Here is a 22,696-nt window from a genome sequence, read left to right on the forward strand (position 1 = left end):
TACAGCTCTCAATAGCTACTGTACCTTTTACTTTAACAGCAATGTGATGACCATTGCCAATTCTGACTTTTGAAATGGCAGTTTTATCAAGATCTCTGAACAACTCTTCATCATAGGTCATATGATTGGTGCAGCCACTATCAATTAACTAGCTTTCACTTGAACTGCTGGTTGTGAAACATGAGGCCACAAAGAGCTGTTCTTCCTCCTACTGGTCTGCAACTTGAGCTTCTCCCTATTGCTGAGCCGCTTTCCTTTTGCAGATGATTTCTGCATGGCCAAGCTTATTACATTTCCTGTACCTCATGTTAGGTTTCCTCCAACACTTGAAGTGAGGATGATTTTTCTTTCCATAATACTGATAAGGAGGATATTTTCCTTCCTTCTTGTTACTGCTGTTTCCCGTTGTAGCAGCCTCAGAGTTTCCAACATTGCCTTGCTTTCCTTTTCCTCCTTTCTTGCCTTTGCCTCTAGAAGTGCTCTGCAGCTTGGCTTGTAATGCTCCCTCAATGAAGCCTTCTTGCCTCATTAACCTTCTCTGCTCTTGAGCCTGTAAGGAATTTAACAACTCTACCAAGCTAATCCTTGACAGATCCTTTGAGTTCTCCAAAGAAGCAATGGTTGCTTCAAACCTTTCAAGTAAGGTTACAAGTATTTTCTTGATAAGTACATAATTTATTAATTTTACTCCCATCACATTTAGTGTTTCTAGTGTGTTTTTATGCATAATTCAGTTGATTAAAGTATATTTATCATTTAGGCATATTTTTAGATAGTTGTTGGAATAATTGTGTTAAATAGAGAAATTTTTAGCATTTGACCTTTGCTATATTTTTCAGGTGTTTCTAAAGTTGTGGGTCTCCAAATTGAGTGCTGTTTAATCCATTGAAAAGCTAAGATAAAGCACTTCAAATGATAAAGAGGGACCAAAGCCCAAATCAGTCTCCAAGGTTGACAAAATGAGCTATGGATCTATTGCAAAAGCCCAGACTTGATGTGTCACGACCAGTTTCAGTATTTATTTTGTATCTGGAGTTTCAGATGTCTAAATGAAGCAAGCCTAAGCCCAATTGAACCTTAAGAGCCACCTCTACAACTTCTATGAAGGGCTAGAAGCAAGATAAGGCTATTTTAATTGTAAAAAATGGCAATGAAGTTATCACTATGGGCTGGACCGTCTGTTTGAACCAGTCCTGATTTTTAGGCCATAACTTGAGCTATAGATCTCGAATTTAGGCAAATGAGTATCCGTTAGAAAGCTAAGAAATAGGGCTATAACTTTCCTGAAGAGGGCAGAGACAGATTCGAAAAGGAAGTCGCTGAAAATCGGCCTTGATTTTAGAGATGCGAATGTAGGCTAAAAATCTGTCTTTTGAATTTCAAAACTTTTCCTAGTTTGATTCCTATCTTTGGGATTAGGTTTTTTTATTATAAATGCGTCTTTGGGCTGCAGTTAAAACAAACCATTCAATAGCCTCTCGATCTCAAAAACACATTCATTCTCCATTTTTTCTTTTTAGATTTCTTCTTTATTTTTCTTTATTTTTCTGTAAGCCATGAATATGAGTGGCTAAGTTTTTAATTCAGTTCAAGAGATTCAAGTTCTTTTGCATGATTTGTGAGACCAGGTTCTTAATTTAATTTATGTCTTTTTAAATATCTATTGTTTTCTAATTTCATTGTCTTTGATCTATTGAATGATTTGCTAAAAAGGCCTATTAGTTAATTGTTTGATTTGATCAATTGCTAGTTCATCTTCATAATCCGTAATTGTTGTGTAAGACTGAACATGAGTAACAACTAGGTTTCATTGCTTGTGATCCAAGTTTTTGATAATAACCTAAGGAAATAATATGGTGAATTAAATAATTTATGCTTCATAAATTGTTGTTCAGCTTAACTACTTCCTATTCTTAAAGCAGTTATTAATTTGATGAGGATTGCTTAATACCAATTCAGTTAATAATTAGAGTCAACAAAAGTGCTGGGCTCGAATTGATGAGTGTAGGGAAGTCAGGGGTTTACCTCGTTGTTTGGTAAATCTACGTTAAGTATTCAATAAAAGAAAATTGTATTTATTTTGTCTATGATCAAATCAATGCATTGGAATGCGAATTATCTTGGACTGAAGTTTGTTTAATTCGAGAGTTTCTTATTTAATTTTAGATTTTAATTTTAGATTTTTTATTTCTTCTTTGGATTGCGAATTAACCTCCCCTCCCCCCCCCCTCCCCAACCTTTGTTTCTTTTTCCATTACACAAGTGCATGAAATTTAATAATTCAGTCTCTAGGGTTCGACCTGGATTTACCACTTACTGCAGAAAATATTTCATAATTGGTGATTTCAGTTAATTTAATTTATGGTGGATTCGACACCCATCACTTCTGCACAATTCTGCTATCAGAAAGTTTAGTTCCAAGTAGCCTTACCTTATTTACAATGCTTAGCAACTTTTCTGAGTATTCTTTAATTGTTTCAGAATCCTTCATGTGCAACATTTCGAATTCCCTCACCAAGTTTAGAACCTTCATGCCTCTGATTCTCTCATCTCCTTGGTATTTTTCCTTGAGAAAATCCCAAATTGCCTTGGCAGATCCAAGAGTCATTATTCTTGAGAAAACTGTTGGAGACACAGCAGCAAAAAGGCAGGCCTTGGCCTTAGACTTTTGAGTCTTCTTCTCCTTGCGATTTTTGATCTGAGCCAAAGTAGGATTGCTAGGTAGAGGGGGAATTTTGTAGTCCTCCTCCACTACCTCCCAGACATCACACTCATCCAGGTAAGCTTCCATCTTGACAGCCCAAACTTGATAATTTTCTCCATCAAAAACTGGTGGAGCTAATGTTAAAAAAGAGTTCTCACCTTCCATTGTTCTGTAGGCTAATTTGGTGGAGGTTTACAAGGTGTTTGGGATTCACTTAGTCACTCACAAGCTTACACGTCCCTTAAGAACAAATAGCTCTAATACCATTGTTGTGTTTTTATAGCAAAGGCCAAACCATTGACTGAAAAGTCTACTTTTTCATTAATCAAAAGATGCTTAAATACAAATTCAACTTAACTAAAATTGCAACAAAATGGCTACTGATTCAAGAACATGTCCACCACTAATAGAAAAATAGGAAACAAGAAGCAACTAACAAAATACAAAAACAAAATGCCTAAAACTGCGCTCTGTAACAACTAATTCTGGTATGCACTTCCCCATGCAATGTAGGCTAGAGGAATAGGTCTTATTTCACAAATTCACCATCAAGTAACTTCCTTCTCATGTCCTGAGAGTTGCAGCCTTCATTCCATATCAGCTTCCATCTCAACACTCCAAATCAGCACATTAAGATCATGTCAGCAACCAGCCTGCAGTTCCTGAGTCATCTGCAATAGGTTTCTTCTTTGGTTATTGATTTATTTTCTGCATTTCTTGTACACTTTATTATTATCAATAAGCCGTGTGGAAAAATCTGAACCCGGACTTTTAGACTTTATCATTATTATGGTCTTTAACCCTACAGAAAAGGTAGAAGACTGAAAAATTCTTAGTTCCACTAAGTGTGTAAATTATTTCACATACTTCATTAATTAGAAATAAAGAAATTATATTTTATAGTGAGATTTATTATATTTTATTTTAAAATTTATTATTATTTTAATAATAATTAATTATTCATTAAATAGATATATACACCTTGATATAAGTAAGAAATTTTTAAAAGACTTCTAAAATTGTATTTTTGCAAGTTAAGGTCAAATTTATTACATCACTTGTAGACTTTATTATTATCAACAAGCCGCATGGAAAAATCTGAACCCGGACTTTTAGACTTTATTATTATTATGGCCTTGAACCTTGCGGGGAAGGCAGAAGATTGAAAATTTCTTAGTTTCACTAAGTGTGTAAATTATTTTACATACTTAATTAATTAGAAAATAAGAAATTATATTTTATAGTGAGATTTATTATATTTCATTGTAAAATTTATTATTATTTTAATAATAATTAATTATTCATTAAATAGATATATACAATGTGATATAAGTAAGAAATTTTTAAAAGACTTCTAACATCGTCTTTTAGCAAATCAAGGTCAAATTTTTTACATGACTTATAGACTTTATTATTATCAACAAGCCGTATGGAAAAATCTGAACCCGGACTTTTAGACTTTATTATTATAATGGCCTTGAACCCTGCGAGGAAGGTAGAAGACTAAAAAATTCTTAGTTCCACTAAGTGTGTAAACTATTTTATATACTTAATTAATCAGAAATTAAGAAATTATATTTATGGTGAGATTTATTATATTTTGATGTAAAATTATTATTATGTTAATAATAATTAATTATTCATTAAATAGATTTAAACACCTTGATATAAGTAAGAAATTTTTAAAAGACTTCTAAAATCGTCTTTTAGCAAATTAAGGTCAAATTTTTTGTATTAATTGTAGATTTTATTATTGTCAACAAGCTATATAGAAAAATCTGAACCCGGACTTTTAGACTTTATTATTATTATGGCCTTGAACCCTGCGGGAAAGCCAGAAGACTGAAAAATTCTTAGTTCCACTAAGTGTGTAAAATATTTGACATACTTAATTAACTAGAAATTAAGAAATAATATTTTATAGTGAGATTTATTATATTTTATTGCAAAATTTATTATTATTTAATAATTAATTATTCACTAAATAGATATATACACCTTGATATAAGTAAGAAATTTTTAAAAGACTTCCAAAATCATCTTTTAGCAAATTAAGGTCAAATTTTTTACATGACTTGTAGATTTTATTATTATCAATAAGCCGTATGGAAAAATCTGAACCCAGACTTTTAGACTTTATTATTATTATGGCCTTGAACCCTGCGGAGAAGATAGAAGACTGAAAAATTTTTACTTCCACTAAGTGTGTAAATTATTTTATATACTTAATTAATTAGAAATTAAGAAATTATATTTTATAGTGAGATTTATTATATTTTGTTATAAAATTTATTATTATTTTAATAATAATTAATTATTCATTAAATAGATATATACACCTTGATATAAGTAAGAAATTTTTAAAAGACTTCTAAAATTGTAAGTTTGCAAGTTAAGGTCAAATTTATTACATCACTTGTAGACTTTATTATTATCAACAAGCCGCATGGAAAAATCTGAACCCGGACGTTTAGACTTTACTATTATTATGGCCTTGAACCTTGCGAGGAAGGCAAAAGATTGAAAATTTCTTAGTTTCGCTAAGTGTGTAAATTATTTTACATACATAATTAATCAGAAATTAAGAAATTATATTTTATAGTGAGATTTATTATATTTTATTGTAAAATTTATTATTATTTAAATAATAATTAATTATTCATTAAATAGATATATACACCGTGATATAAGTAAGAAATTTTTAAAAGACTTCTAAAATCGTCTTTTAGCAAATTAAGGTCAAATTTTTTACATGACTTATAGACTTTATTATTATCAACAAGCCGTATGGAAAAATCTGAACCGGGACTTTTATTATTATAATGGCCTTGAACCTTGCGGGGAAGGCAGAAGACTGAAAAATTCTTAGTTCCACTAAGTGTGTAAACTATTTTATATACTTAATTAATAAGAAATTATATTTTATAGTGAGATTTATTATATTTTGTTTTAAAATTTATTATTATTTTAATAATAATTAATTATTCATTAAACAGATATATACACCTTGATATAAGTAAGAAATTTTTAAAAGACTTCTAAAATCGTCTTTTAGCAAATTAAGGTCAAATTTTTTGTATTAATTAGAGATTTTATTATTGTCAACAAGCCATATGGAAAAATTTGAACCCGGACTTTTAGACTTTATTATTATTATGGCCTTGAACCCTGTGGAGAAGGCAGAAGACTGAAAAATTCTTAGTTCCACTAAGTGTGTAAATTATTTTATATACTTAATTAATTAGAAATTAAGAAATTATATTTTATAGCGAGATTTATTATATTTTATTTTAAAATTTATTATTATTTTAATAATAATTAATTATTTACTAAATAGATATATACACCTTGATATAAGTAAGAAATTTTTAAAAGACTTCTAAAATCATCTTTTAGCAAATTAAGGTCAAATTTTTTACATGACTTGCAGACTTTATGATTATCAACAAGCCGATGGAAAAATCTAAACCCGAACTTTTAGACTTTATTATTATTATGGCCTTGAACCCTACGGAGAAGGCAGAAGACTGAAAAATTCTTAGTTCCACTAAGTGTGTAAATTATTTTATATACTTAATTAATTAGAAATTAAGAAATTATATTTTATAGTGAGATTTATTATATTTTATTGTAAAATTTATTATTATTTTAATAATAATTAATTATTCATTAAATAGATATATACACCTTGATATAAGTAAGAAATTTTTAAAAGACTTCTAAAATTGTATTTTTGCAAGTTAAGGTCAAATTTATTACATGACTTGTAGACTTTATTATTATCAACAAGCCGCATGGAAAAATCTGAACCCGGACTTTTAGACTTTATTATTATTATGGCCTTGAACCTTGCAGGGAAGACAGAAGATTGAAAATTTCTTAGTTTCACTAAGTGTGCAAATTATTTTACATACTTAATTAATTAGAAATTAAGAAATTATTTTTTATAGTGAGATTTATTATATTTTATTGTCAAAATTTATTATTATTTAAATAATAATTAATTATTGATTAAATAGATATATACACCGTGATATAAGTAAGAAATTTTTAAAAGACTTCTAAAATCGTCTTTTAGCAAATTAAGGTCAAATTTTTTACATGACTGGTGGACTTTATTATTATCAACAAGCCATATGGAAAAATCTAAACCCGGACTTTTAGACTTTATTATTACTATGGCCTTGAACCCTGCGGAGAAGGCAGAAGACTGAAAAATTCTTAGTTCCACTAAGTGTGTAAATTATTTTATATACTTAATTAATTAGAAATTAAGAAATTATATTTTATAGTGAGATTTGTTATATTTAGTTGAAAATTTTATTATTATTTTAATAATAATTAATTATTCATTAAACTGATATATACATCTTGATATAAGTAAGCAATTTTTAAAAGACTTCTAAAATAGTCTTTTAGCAAATTAAAGTCAAATTTTTTGCATGACTTGTAGACATTATTATTATCAACAAGCCGTATGGAAAAATATGAACCCGGACTTTTAGACTTTATTATTATTATGGCCTTGAACTCTGCGGGGAAGGTAGAAGACTGAAAAATTCTTAGTTTCACTAAGTGTGTAAATTATTTTATATACTTAATTAATTAGAAATTACGAAATTAGATTTTGCAGTGAGATTTATTATATTTTATTGAAAAATTTTTTATTATTTTAATAACAATTAATTATTCATTAAATAGATATATACACCTTGATATAAGTAAGAAATTTTTAAAAGACTTCTAAAGTCGTCTTTTAGCAAATTAAGTTGAAATTTTTTGCATGACTTGTAGACTTTATTATTATCAACAAGCCGTATAGAAAAATCTGAACACGAACTTTTAGACTTTATTATTATTATGGTCCTAAACCCTGCCAGTAAGGCAGAAGACTGAAAAATTCTTAGTTCCACTAAGTGTGTAATTTATTTTATATACTTAATTAATTAGAAATTAAGAAATAATATTTTATAGTGAGATTCATTATATTTTATTGTAAAATTTATTATTATTTAAATAATAATTAATTATTCATTAAATAGATATATATACCTTGATATAAGTAAGAAATTTTTAAAAGACTTCTAAAATCGTCTTTTAGCAAATTAAGGTCAAATTTTTTACATGGCTTATAGACTTTATTATTATCAACAAGCCGTATGGAGAAATCTGAACCCGGACTTTTAGACTTCATTATTATTATGGCCTTGAACCTTGCGGGGAAGGTAGAAGATTGAAAATTTCCTTAGTTTCACTAAATGTGTGAATTATTTTACATACTTAATTAAATAGAAATTAAGAAATTATATTTTATAGTGAGATTTATTATATTTTATTGTAAAATTTATTATTATTTAGATAATAATTAATTATTCATTAAATAGATATATACACCGTGATATAAGTAAGAAATTTTTAGAAGGCTTCTAAAATCGTCTTTTAGCAAATAAAGGTCAAATTTTTTACATGACTTATAGACTTTATTATTTTCAACAAGCCGTATGGAAAAATCTGAACCCGGACTTTTAGACTTTATTATTATTATGGCCTTGAATCCTATGGAGAAGGTAGAAGACTGAAAAATTCTTAGTTCCACTAAGTGTGTAAATTATTTTGTATAATTAATTAAATAGAAATTAAGAAATTATATTTTATAGTGAGATTTATTATATTTTGTTGAAAAATTAATTATTATTTTAATAATAATTAATTATTCATTAAACAGATAAATACACCTTGATATAAGTAAGAAATTTTTAAAAGACTTCTATAATAGTCTTTTAGCAAATTAAGGTCAAATTTTTTGCATGACTTGTAGACATTATTATTATCAACAAGCCGTATGGAAAAATATGAACCCAGACTTTTAGACTTCATTATTATTATGGCCTTGAACTCTGCGGGGAAGGCAGAAGACTGAAAAATTCTTAGTTCCACTAAGTGTGTAAATTATTTTATATACTCAATTAATTTCAAATTAAGAAATTATATTTTATAGTGAGATTTATTATATTTTATCGTAAAATTTATTATTATTTTAATAGAAATTAATTATTCATTAAATATATATGCACACCTTGATATAAGTAAGAAAATTTTAAAAGACTTCTAAAATCATCTTTTAGCAAATTAAAGTCAAATTTTTTACATGACTAGTAAACTTTATTATTATCAACAAGCCATATGGAAAAAACTGAACCCGGACTTTTAGACTTTATTGTTATTATGGCCTTAAACCCTGCGGAGAAGGCAGAAGACTGAAAAATTCTTAGTTCCACTAAGTGTGTAAATTATTTTATATACTTAATTAATTAGAAATTAAGAAATAATATTTTATAGTGAGATTTATTATATTTTTATTGTAAAATTTATTATTATTTTAATAATAATTAATTATTCATTATATAGATATATACACCTTGATATAAGTAAGAAATTTTTAAAAGACTTCTAAAATCATCTTTTAGCAAATTAAGGTCAAATTTTTTACATGACTTGTAGACTTTATTATTATCAACAAGCCGTATGGAAAAATCTGAACTCGGACTTTTAGACTTTATTATTATTATGGCCTTGAATCCTGCGGAGAAGGCAGAACACTGAAAAATTCCTAGTTCCACTAAGTGTGTAAATTATTTTGTGCACTTAATTAATTAGAAATTAAGAAATTATATTTTATAGTGAGATTTATTATATTTTGTTGTAAAATTTATTATTTTTTAATAATAATTAATTATTCATTAAATAGATATATACACCTTGATATAAGTAAGAAATTTTTAAAAGACTTCTAAAATCATCTTTTAGCAAATTAAGGTCAAATTTTTTGAATGACTTATAAACTTTATTATTATCAACAAGCCATATGGAAAAATCTGAACCCAGACTTTTAGACTTTATTATTATTATGGCCTTGAACCCTGCGGGGAAGGCAGAAGACTGAAAAATTCTTAGTTCCACTAAGTGTATAAATTATTTTGTACACTTAATTAATTAAAAATTAAGAAATTATATTTTATAGTGAGATTTATTATATTTTGTTGTAAAATTTATTATTTTTTTAATAATAATTAATTATTCATTAATTAGATATATACACCTTGATATACGTAAGAAATTTTTAAAAGACTTCTAAAGTCGTCTTTTAGCAAATTAAGGTGAAATTTTTTGCATGACTTGTTGACTTTATTATTATCAACAAGCCGTATGGAAAAATCTGAACCCGAACTTTTAGACTTTATTATTATTATGGTCTTAAACCCTGCCAGTAAGGCAGAAGACTGAAAAATTCTTAGTTCCACTAAGTGTGTAAATTATTTTATATACTTAATTAATTAGAAATTAAGAAATAATATTTTATAGTGAGATTCATTATATTTTATTGTAAAATTTATTATTATTTAAATAATAATTAATTATTCATTAAATAGATATATACACCTTGATATAAGTATAAAATTTTTAAAAGACTTCTAAAATCGTCTTTTAGCAAATTAAGGTCAAATTTTTTACATGGCTTATACACTTTATTATTATCAACAAGCCGTATGGAAAAATCTGAAGCCTGACTTTTAGACTTTATTATTATTATGGCCTTGAACCTTGCGGGGAAGGTAGAAGGTTGAAAATTTCCTTAGTTTCACTAAGTGTGTGAATTATTTTACATACTTAATTAATTAGAAATTAAGAAATTATATTTTATAGTGAGATTTATTATATTTTGTTGTAAAATTCATTATTATTTAGATAATAATTAATTATTCATTAAATAGATATATACACCGTGATATAAGTAAGAAATTTTTAAAAGACTTCTAAAATCGTCTTTTAGCAAATAAAGGTCAAATTTTTTACATGACTTATAGACTTTATTATTTTCAACAAGCTGTTTGGAAAAATCTGAACTCGGACTTTTTGACTTTATTATTATTATGGCCTTGAATCCTGTGGAGAAGGTAGAAGACTGAAAAATTCTTAGTTCCACTAAGTGTGTAAATTATTTTATATACTTAATTAAATAGAAATTAAGAAATTATATTTTATAGTGAGATTTATTATATTTTGTTGAAAAATTAATTATTATTTTAATAATAATTAATTATTCATTAAACAGATATATAGACCTTGATATAAGTAAGAAATTTTTAAAAGACTTCTAAAGTCGTTTTTTAGCAAATTAAGGTGAAATTTTTTGCTTGACTTGTAGACTTTATTATTATCAAAAAGCCGTATGGAAAAATCTGAATCCGAACTTTTAGACTTTATTATTATTATGGTCTTAAACCCTGCCGGTAAGGCAGAAGACTGAAAAATTCTTAGTTCCACTAAGTGTGTAAATTATTTTATATACTTAATTAATTAGAAATTAAGAAATAATATTTTATAGTGAGATTTATTATATTTTATTGTAAAATTTATTATTATTTAAATAATAATTAATTATTCATTAAATAGATATATACACCTTGATATAAATAAGAAATTTTTAAAAGACTTCTAAAATTGTATTTTTCCAAGTTAAGGTGAAATTTATTACATTGCTTGTAGACTTTATTATTATCAACAAGCCGCATGGAAAAATCTGAACCCGGACTTTTAGACTTTATTATCATTATGGCCTTGAACCTTGCGGGGAAGGCAGAAGATTGAAAATCCTTAGTTTCACTAAGTGTGTGAATTATTTTACATACTTAATTAATTAGAAATTAAGAAATTATATTTTATAGTGAGATTTATTATATTTTAATGTTAAATTTATTATTATTTAGATAATAATTAATTATTCATTAAATAGATATATACACCGTGATATAAGTAAGAAATTTTTAAAAGACTTCTAAAATCGTCTTTTAGCAAATAAAGGTCAAATTTTTTACATGACTTATAGGCTTTATTATTTTCAACAAGCCGTATGGAAAAATTTGAACTCGGACTTTTAGACTTTATTGTTGTTATGGCCTTGAATCCTGTGGAGAAGGTAGAAGACTGAAAAATTCTTAGTTCCACTAAGTGTGTAAATTATTTTATATACTTAATTAAATAGAAATTAAGAAATTATATTTTATAGTGAGATTTTTTATATTTTGTTGAAAAATTAATTATTATTTTAATAATAATTAATTATTCATTAAACAGATATATATACCTTGATATAAGTAAGAAATTTTTAAAAGACTTCTAAAATAGTCTTTTAGCAAATTAAGGTCAAATTTTTTGCACGACTTGTAGACATTATTATTATCAACAAGCCCTATGGAAAAATATGAACCCGGACTTTTAAACTTTATTATTATTATGGCCTTGATCTCTGCGAGGAAGGCAGAAGACTGAAAAATTCTTAGTTCCACTAAGTGTGTAAATTATTTTATATACTCAATTAATTTCAAATTAAGAAATTATATTTTATAGTGAGATTTATTATATTTTGTTGTAAAATTTATTATTATTTTAATAGTAATTGATTATTCATTAAATAGATATACACACCTTGATATAAGTAAGAAAATTTTAAAAGACTTCTAAAATCATCTTTTAGCAAATTAAAGTCAAATTTTTTACATGACTTGTAAACTTTATTATTATCAAAAAGCCATATGGAAAAATCTGAACCCGGACTTTTAGACTTTATTGTTATTACGGCCATAAACCCTGCGGGGAAGGCAGAAGACTGAAAAATTCTTAGTTCCACTAAGTGTGTAAATTATTTTATATACTTAATTAATTAGAAATTAAGAAATTATATTTTATAGTGAGATTTATTATATTTTTATCGTAAAATTTATTATTATTTTAATAATAATTAATTATTCATTATATGGATATATACACCTTGATATAAGTAAGAAATTTTTAAAAGACTTCTAAAATCATCTTTTAGCAATTTAAGGTCAAATATTTTACATGACTTGTAGACTTTATTATTATCAACAAGCCGTGTGGAAAAATCTGAACTCGGACTTTTAGACTTTATTATTATTATGGCCTTGAACCCTGCGGAGAAGGCAGAAGACTGAAAAATTCTTAGTTCCACTAAGTGTGTAAATTATTTTGTACACTTAATTAATTAGAAATTAAGAAATTATATTTTATAATGAGATTTATTATATTTTGTTGTAAAATTTATTATTTTTTAATAATAATTAATTATTCATTAAATTGATATATACACCTTGATATAAGTAAGAAATTTTTAAAAGACTTCTAAAATCATCTTTTAGCAAATTAAGGTCAAATTTTTTGCATGACTTATAAACTTTATTATTATGAACAAGCCATATGGAAAAATCTGAACCCGGAATTTTAGACTTTATTATTATTATGGCCTTGAACCCTGCGGGGAAGGGAGAAGACTGAAAAATTCTTAGTACCACTAAATGTGTAAATTATTTTGTACACTTAATTAATTGAAAATTAAGAAATTATATTTTATAGTGAGATTTATTATATTTTGTTGTAAAATTTATTATTTTTTTAATAATAATTAATTATTCATTAAATAGATATATACACCTTGATATAAGTAAGAAATTTTTAAAAGACTTCTAAAGTCGTCTTTTAGCAAATTAAGGTGAAAGTTTTTGCATGACTTGTAGACTTATTATTATCAACAAGCCGTATAGAAAAATCTGAACCCGAACTTTTAGACTTTATTATTATTATGGTCTTAAACCCTGCCGGTAAGTCAGAAGACTAAAAAATTCTTAGTTCCACTAAGTGTGTAAATTATTTTATATACTTAATTAATTAGAAATTAAGAAATAATATTTTTATAGTGAGATTTATTATATTTTATTGTAAAATTTATTATTATTTAAATAATAATTAATTATTCATTAAATAGATATATACACCTTGATATAAATAAGAAATTTTTAAAAGACTTCTAAAATTGTATTTCTCCAAGTTAAGGTGAAATTTATTACATGACTTGTAGACTTTATTATTATCAACAAGCCGCATGGAAAAATCTGAACCCGGACTTTTAGACTTTATTATTATTATGGCCTTGAACCTTGCGGGGAAGGCAGAAGATTGAAAATTTCCTTAGTTTCACTAAGTGTGTGAATTATTTTACATACTTAATTAATTAGAAATTAAGAAATTATATTTTATAGTGAGATTTATTATATTTTAATGTTAAATTTATTATTATTTAGATAATAATTAATTATTCATTAAATAGATATATACACCGTGATATAAGTAAGAAATTTTTAAAAGACTTCTAAAATCGTCTTTTAGCAAATAAAGGTCAAATTTTTTACATGACTTATAGGCTTTATTATTTTCAACAAGCCGTATGGAAAAATTTGAACCCGGACTTTTAGACTTTATTGTTATTATGTCCTTGAATCCTGTGGAGAAGGTAGAAGACTGAAAAATTCTTAGTTCCACTAAGTGTGTAAATTATTTTATATACTTAATTAAATAGAAATTAAGAAATTATATTTTATAGTGAGATTTTTTATATTTTGTTGAAAAATTAATTATTATTTTAATAATAATTAATTATTCATTAAACAGATATATATACCTTGATATAAGTAAGAAATTTTTAAAAGACTTCTAAAATAGTCTTTTAGCAAATTAAGGTCAAATTTTTTGCACGACTTGTAGACATTATTATTATCAACAAGCCATATGGAAAAATATGAACCCGGACTTTTAGACTTTATTATTATTATGGCCTTGATCTCTGCGGGGAAGGCAGAAGACTGAAAAATTCTTAGTTCCACTAAGTGTGTAAATTATTTTATATACTCAATTAATTTCAAATTAAGAAATTATATTTTATAGTGAGATTTATTATATTTTGTTGTAAAATTTATTATTATTTTAATATTAATTAATTATTCATTAAATAGATATACACACCTTGATATAAGTAAGAAAATTTTAAAAGACTTCTAAAATCATCTTTTAGCAAATTAAAGTCAAATTTTTTACATGACTTGTAAACTTTATTATTATCAACAAGCCATATGGAAAAATTTGAACCCGGACTTTTAGACTTTATTGTTATTATGGCCTTAAACCCTGGGGGGAAGGCAGAAGACTGAAAAATTCTTAGTTCCGCTAAGTGTGTAAATTATTTTATATACTTAATTAATTAGAAATTAAGAAATAATATTTTATAGTGAGATTTATTATATTTTTATCGTAAAATTTATTATTATTTTAATAATAATTAATTATTCATTATATAGATATATACACCTTGATATAAGTAAGAAATTTTTAAAAGACTTCTAAAATCATCTTTTAGCAATTTAAGGTCAAATTTTTTACATGACTTGTAGACTTTATTATTATCAACAAGCCGTATGGAAAAATCTGAACTCGGACTTTTAGACTTTATTATTATTATGGCCTTGAACCCTGCGGAGAAGGCAGAAGACTGAAAAATTCTTAGTTCCACTAAGTGTGTAAATTATTTTATATACTTAATTAATTAGAAATTAAGAAATTATATTTTATAGTGAGATTTATTATATTTTGTTGTAAAATTTATTATTTTTTAATAATAATTAATTATTCATTAAGTAGATATATACACCTTGATATAAGTAAGAAATTTTTAAAAGACTTCTAAAATCATCTTTTAGCAAATTAAGGTCAAATTTTTTGCATGACTTATAAACTTTATTATTATGAAAAAGCCATATGGAAAAATCTGAACCTGGAATTTTAGACTTTATTATTATTATGGCCTTGAACCCTGCGGGGAAGGTAGAAGACTGAAAAATTCTTAGTTCCACTAAGTGTGTAAATTATTTTTCACACTTAATTAATTAAAAATTAAGAAATTATATTTTATAGTGAGATTTATTATATTTTGTTGTAAAATTTATTATTTTTATAATAATAATTAATTATTCATTAAATAGATATATACACCTTGATATAAGTAAGAAATTTTTAAAAGACTTCTAAAGTCGTCTTTTAGCAAATTAAGGTGAAAGTTTTTGCATGACTTGTAGACTTTATTATTATCAACAAGCCGTATAGAAAAATCTGAACCCGAACTTTTAGACTTTATTATTATTATGGTCTTAAACCCTGCTGGTAGGTCAGAAGACTGAAAAATTCTTAGTTCCACTAAGTGTGTAAATTATTTTATATACTTAATTAATTAGAAATTAAGAAATTATATTTTATAGTGAGATTTATTATATTTTATTGTAAAATTTATTATTATTTTAATAATAATTAATTATTCATTAAATAGATATATACACCTTGATATAAGTAAGAAATTTTTAAAAGACTTCTAAAATCGTCTTTTAGCAAATTAAGGTCAAATTTTTTACATGACTTATAGACTTTATTATTATCAACAAGCCGTATGGAAAAATCTGAACCTGGACTTTTAGACTTTATTATTATAATGGCCTTGAACCCTGCGGGGAAGGCAGAAAATTGATAAATTCTTAGTTCCACTAAGTATTAAGTTATTTTATATACTTAATTAATCAGAAATTAAGAAATTATATTTTATAGTGAGAATCGGAAATTAAGAAATTATATTTTAAAGTGAGATTTATTATATTTTGTTGTAAAATTTATTGTTATTTTAATAATAATTAATTATTCATTAAATAGATATATGCACCTTGATATAAGTAAGAAATTTTTAAAAGACTTATAAAATCGTCTTTTAGCAAATTAAGGTCAAATTTTTTGCATGGCTTATAGACTTTATTATTATCAACAAGCCGTATGGAAAAATCTGTACTTGGATTTTTAAATTTTATTTTTATTATGGCCTTGAACCCTGTGAGGAAGGCAGAAAATTGAAAATTTCTTAATTCCACTTTGTGTGTAAATTATTTTATATACTTAATTAATTAGAAATTAAGAAATTATATTTTATTATGAAATTTTTTATATTTTGTTGTAAAATTTATTATTATTTTAATAATAATTAATTATTCATTAAATAGATATACACACCTTAATATAAGTCAGAAATTTTTAAAAGACTTCTAAAATCGTCTCTTGGGAAATTAAGGTCAAATTTTTTGCAAGACTTGTAGACTTTATTAAAAGACTTTTAAAATCGTCTTTTAGCAAATTATGTTCAAATTTTTTGCATGACTTATAGACTTTTTTATTATCAACAAGCCGTATGGAAAAATCTAAATTTAGACTTTTAGATTTTATTATTATTATGATTTGCGGACTTCATTATTATCAACAACCCGTGTGGAAAAATTTGAACCCAGTCTATTTGGTATAAGTGGATAGAGTTGTTGTTGAAAAAAATATTTTGTTAATTATATTAATTAAAAATAATTTAAATTTAGATTTAATAAATTTTAATTATAAAAATATTAAAATAATAAAATAATTTTTTAAATTATTCTTTTATTAACATTTAAAATTATGTTTTTTTCTTAAAAAGTAGTTTTAATTCTTCAATTTCAATATTAAACAGGTACAAACTATCTATATTTTAAAATAAGTGCATTATGTTTTTATTTTTTTGATCATCAATAGTGTGTGTACTGCGATATGTATTACTTTTTTATCATATTTATTTTTCTTTCAAAGGATAAAAAAAAATTGTTGTCCCAAAAAAAGTGATCAAGAGGGGGGTGAATTGGACACTTTAGGCAATTTTTCAGTCTTTGCTCAAGACTTAATGAAAAATTGTGGATTTGCACTTCTATGTATGTGTATAACTCTGTTTCTAGGATGTAATTTAAGTAATCAATCAAGTTATTCACAAATAACAGATCATACACAAAATAATTACTTAATACCAAGTATATTTTCTCACATGAAAATCAGAGTTTGCAAGTTTAATTGTTCAATCTCAGTGTTAACTCAATAAAACAAGTTCTCAACACATTCAATATATATTCAGAGAATCAAAGTGCAAAAAATTAAAGATTTAAGGGAAGAAGATAATCAAACACAATGTTTATAGTGGTTCGGCTCTCTTAACCTTCATCCACTCTTCCCAAAGTCCCACTTTGAGAGTCACTCCACTATTTGATCTTTTCAACAGGTAAGATTCAAAGCCTTTACAATCTCAGCAAGCTTCCCAGGTGCTTGAGAACCTTTACAACGTCTTTCCTTCCCACAAAAGACCACAAGCTTCATAAGGTGCTTGAAAACCTTCCACAAGTGTGTCCTCACACTTACACAACCTTAAATAGGTTTTGGAGTAGATAAAATCACTCTCAATAACTCTCAGATACAGAATTTAATGCTAAAAAATTGAGAGAGAAGATTTGCCACTCAAGCTCAAGAGTATTTGAACGAAAGCTTTAAAAATACCATAATAAATTCACAATGAATAAGAGTACTTTCATTAGTTAGAATTGTAGTAAATGATGCCTTTTATAGGTGCTTTTCATTGCCAAAAACGTCTGCTGGAGAGTGTGTCTAATGACTCTTTAATTTTCAAAAAACTAGCCGTTATTACTTAGAAAGTCGTGCAGCAGAGTTGAGTCAGGTTAAATCATAAAAATAATTAACTAAATTTTTCACCGGTTAACTAGTTTTGTAAGACAGAGAATTTTAGACATCAAAACTAGTTAACTAATTTTCGCAACGAGTTAACTAATTTCGCTACTGTCTGACTTAAATTTTGAGTTTTTGAAGGAAGGTTGTAAAAATTACTTTGACTATTCAAAAACCTTAGAAATGATATAAAAACACTTTATAAACTCTGGAATCTAAAATCAAAATTGATTTTAGGTCTTAAATGGCATAAATTCTCCACTCTTGTACAATGGTCCTAAGAACTTAATTTCTATCCTATTTCTTCATGGACTTTGATTCGTCTTGTGTTATACAAGATGATAATCTCTTTTTATATTAGCCATGTCATTAGAATAGTCCTTCCATCAATGTCTTTGCATATCATGACCTATAAAATAACTTCAAATACTTATGCACAAAGGGTTAATATATATTTCATTAAGTTTTGTTATCATCAAAATCAAGCTCATTATAGCTTACAGGGCCTACAATCTCCCCCTTTTTGATGATGTCAAAACTTAATGAATCTATGAAGATCATAAAAATTCAATTGTATAACTATCTACACATGTCATGTATGCAAGAACTTGCTTTTAGACAAGCTCCCCCTATATGTATGCACACAATCATTCAAAATGCAAAAATGTTAAGAAGCTACCAAATAGCTCCCCCTAAATTTGATATTCAAAGCATTTTGAAGATAATGTAAGTAACATGTTAACCAATTTCCAAGCTCAATTCATCCAAGATCAATTCAATCATCATATATAGGATATATCAACCATAAGTCAATCATAAAAGAGTATCATCATAACTTCAATAACTTTCCAAAATAAGTCCAAAATATTTATATCAGAATATGAACCATACACCCACTGATCAAAATTAGTTAACTAAAAATGTACCCAGTTAACTAAAAACATTCTGTCAGTTGAAACATTTTCCTATCTTCTCCTAATTTCTCCCATTTTTTGACATCAACTAAAAGATAGACATTCTCCTATTTTATCCTATTTTCTCCCCTTTTTTGAAAAATAGACAAAAGACACAATTTTGAAATCTCAAGGTTTATCTTTGCTACTAAGGATTCTGCCACTTCTCCTAAGGTGAGTAGGATCAACAGGTTTGGCTTTTTTCTTCTTCTTTGGGGGTTCTTTTTCAGGTATGGTTACTTGGATTTTTGGAGGAATTGGTAGAACTGATTTTCTGGCTTGTGCTTTGGTTATTCTAGGGCCATATTGCATGGGTAAAGAGATGGTTGATTCAGGGACTAGTTGAGAGGCAGTAGGAACAGGTTTTGGTTGATCCGAGGATAAGTCTTGTGACTGCTCTTCTTTCTTTTTGTCAGCATCTTCCTTCTCCTCTTCTTGTCTTGAACCGTTTCTGCCTTCACTTTTTCCATTTTCACTGCTGCTGTTGCTTTTAGTATGAGATGAGGAGGATTCTCTGATTTTTCTTTGTCAGGTTCTTGTTCTGCTTCTGATTCCTCTGCTGAAGATTCTTCCTTCCCATCATTTTTCTCTACGTCTTCATCCTCAGCTAGCTTACTTTCTTCTTGCTCCTTTTCAGCAGCTTCTACATGCTCCTCTTCTTCTTCTTCCACTTCAGAAATTTTTACTCCACTTGGTCCAGCAACCTTTGCATTGCTAGGACCAGCAGTACCCTGTGGGTAGCTTCCAAAATCTCCAAACTTTCCAAAAGATTCACCAAACAGCATTTGAGCCATCTTCTTCATGAACCATTCTTGTCTATCCAATCTATTAATCAACATATCCATCTTGCATTTTGCTCAGCCATAATTTCCTTCTGCAATTCATGAGATTTTTCTAAAATACTCAAGGTCAGTCCACTCGTTTCTTTGATTTCCTTCATCATGTCCAGATTTGCTTTACTTATTTTCACAAAATCTGACATTTTCAGCTTCATTTTCTCTTTCTTCTTAGAGCTTTTCCCTTCATCTATTTTAGAACTTTTCTCTTTCAACTTGCTTATAGGGATGTCTGATTCTGTTTCAGAATTTGATTCTGATTCAGATTCAATTTCAATCTCAGTCTCTTCTTCTTTCTTTTTCTCTTCTTTCTTACTCCTTTTCCTACCATCATCAGCCTTGAATATCTCTTTAATGGGGATAGGATTGCTAAACTTCTTTTCTTTGCTCAGATAAACTCCCATAGCTTAAAATACAAGAGTCAAAGGCATAGCATATGGCAACCTTCTATGCTTACTAGACTTAGCAATCACTTTAAAAATAAAAAATGGCAAGTTAAATCTGATTTTGTTAACCAAGTGCCACATAATGCATAAATCAAGGCTATTTGCATATGAGTGACTACCACTTCTAGGATTGAGCAAATATCGAATGAAGGATTGTAGAATCCTAAAATTTTGAGGCACTAAACTGATATTGGTCATTTCATTTTCAAGTGTACCCTCCGGAAAAATTGACAATTGATGTCTTCTCATCATATCCTTCAAGCTTCCTAGAATCTTTGAAGGTTCCAATCCTATTTCCATCATTTGGTAGGTTTAAAACAGAGGCTAAGAAATCAACATCAACAATCTGACTTTTCTTCTTAACTTTCACACTAAAACTTTCTCCTTTAACAACTTCTTTCATACTTCCATAAAATTCTTGAATCAAATAACAATAATAATATTCATTCAACTCAGAAAATTCCATCCAGCCTTGAAAAGTAAATAAATCTTCAAATTCATAAGACAAGTCAGAAAATGAATCCCATTTAATGTACCTTGGCTCGAAAATATTTTGTTGCACAAAAGGTTTCGAAGCAGGGGCCTTCTCCATTTTCTTCTTTTTCTTAGAAGGTTCTGACCCAGCAATACCCTTTCCCTTTCTTTTTCTTGCTCGTTCTGCCACTGTCTCTATTTCTTCATCACTGTTCTCAACTTTAGTTTCTTCTTCTCTTTCCTTTTTGGATCTGGCAGCGGCTTTCATAGCATCACCCATGAATTTTTGAGGTTTGGTAGCCACTTGTTTTACCCTTGCCATCGATTCTTGAAAAATTTCAGTGAGAAGTAACAGCTTGAGGAAGAACGAGATTTTACCATTTAGGGATTTTGAGAAGGAAAATTGGGGATTTCTGGTTTTGAGAGAAATTTGGGGTTTCTAAGAGAGTGGAGAATCAACTTGCAGCAAAGAAATGAGGGAGTTTTAGATTGATTGAAGTGATATGTAACAGTTACAAAAAAAATTTTCAAATTTTCAAATTGTGTACAGTTTTTCATAGAGAACCGGGAATTCCTTTTTGCTAAAACCCAATTTACCCTTTAAAGACATAAAAAGAGCATAACTGTGCTTAGGGGTATATATGTCAAAAAAGATTATAAAGAGAGCGAAAATACCCGTTAGAAAGAAAGTAATTTTAAAACAGGTGGGTTTTCTCAAATGTACACAGAGGCAAAATTAGTTAACTAATTTTGAAACCTAGTTGGCTAAATATTATACAGGTATAAAACTAGACAACTGCAGTGAAAAAGTAGTTAACTAAAAACACATGTACGCAGAATATAGCACTAACAATATATTTAACCAAATTATTCACCAAATTCATATCAAAAGTAGCAAATATCATTCAATAGCTTCCCTCATGCCAAGTTCCCTTCTAATCCTACAAAAGTTTTTCTTATTTAGTGGTTTTGTAAAAATATCTGCAAGTTGTTATTCTGTAGGAATAAACTCTAACTCAATGTCACCGTTTTGAACATGATTTCTAATAAAGAGATGTCTAATTTCTAATAAAGTGATGTCTAATTTCTATGTGCTTTGATCTAGAGTGTTGGACTAGATTTTTAGTTAGGTTGATGGCACTAGTATTATCACACCTTATAGGAACATTATCAACCTTTATACCAAAATCTTCTAATTGTTGCTTCATCTATAGAATTTGAGCAACACAACTTCCTATGATAATGTATTACCTTCAGCGATGAAAGAGCTACAGAAGTTTGTTTCTTACTATGCCAAGACACTAAGGCATGACCTAGGAATTGGCAAGTACCCGAAGTACTCTTTCTATCCAATCTACTTTCAGCAAAGTCAGAATCACTATATCCAACTAGATCAAATGTGTCGCATTTAGGATACCGTAAACCAATTGAGTGTGTGCCAATGAGGTATTTGAAAATCCTTTTAACAGCAAGTAAATGAGATTCCTTAGGACATGATTGAAACCGAGCACACATACACACACTAAAATGAATGTCAGGTCTAGATGCAGTTAAATATAAAAGTGACCCAATCATGCCTCTAAATAGCTTTTGATCAACATCTTTACCTTTTTCATCCTTTTCCAACTTGATGGTGGAGCTCATAGGAGTTCCAATACTCTTCAAATCATCCATCTTGAATTTATTTAGCATATCTTTGATGTACTTGGATTGATTAATAAAGATGCCACCATTGAGTTGCTTAATTTGTAGTCCAAGGAAAAAGGTAAGTTCACCCATCATGCTCATCTCAAATTCATTTTGCATCATCTT

At 27.3% G+C, this 22,696-nt stretch overlaps 2 protein-coding genes across 2 annotated transcripts; both read right to left on the reverse strand.

The window, feature by feature from the left end:
- Window positions 1-235: 235 nt before the first annotated feature.
- On the reverse strand, window positions 236-2,869 carry LOC131175293 (uncharacterized). Its single transcript, XM_058139017.1, has 2 exons — window positions 2,432-2,869; window positions 236-550 (listed from the first exon to the last, which is right to left on the reverse strand). The coding sequence occupies exons 1-2, from the start codon at window positions 2,867-2,869 to the stop codon at window positions 236-238; spliced, it is 753 nt and encodes a 250-aa protein (XP_057995000.1).
- Window positions 2,870-19,466: 16,597 nt separating this feature from the next.
- Window positions 19,467-19,922, reverse strand: LOC131175294 (uncharacterized). The gene has a single exon (XM_058139018.1). It carries the CDS (start codon window positions 19,920-19,922, stop codon window positions 19,467-19,469), a length of 456 nt encoding a protein of 151 aa, XP_057995001.1.
- Between the last annotated feature and the right edge of the window lie 2,774 nt (window positions 19,923-22,696).

This window comes from Hevea brasiliensis, chromosome 17, assembly GCF_030052815.1.
Source record: "Hevea brasiliensis isolate MT/VB/25A 57/8 chromosome 17, ASM3005281v1, whole genome shotgun sequence".
NCBI classification, from domain to species: Eukaryota; Viridiplantae; Streptophyta; class Magnoliopsida; order Malpighiales; family Euphorbiaceae; genus Hevea; species Hevea brasiliensis.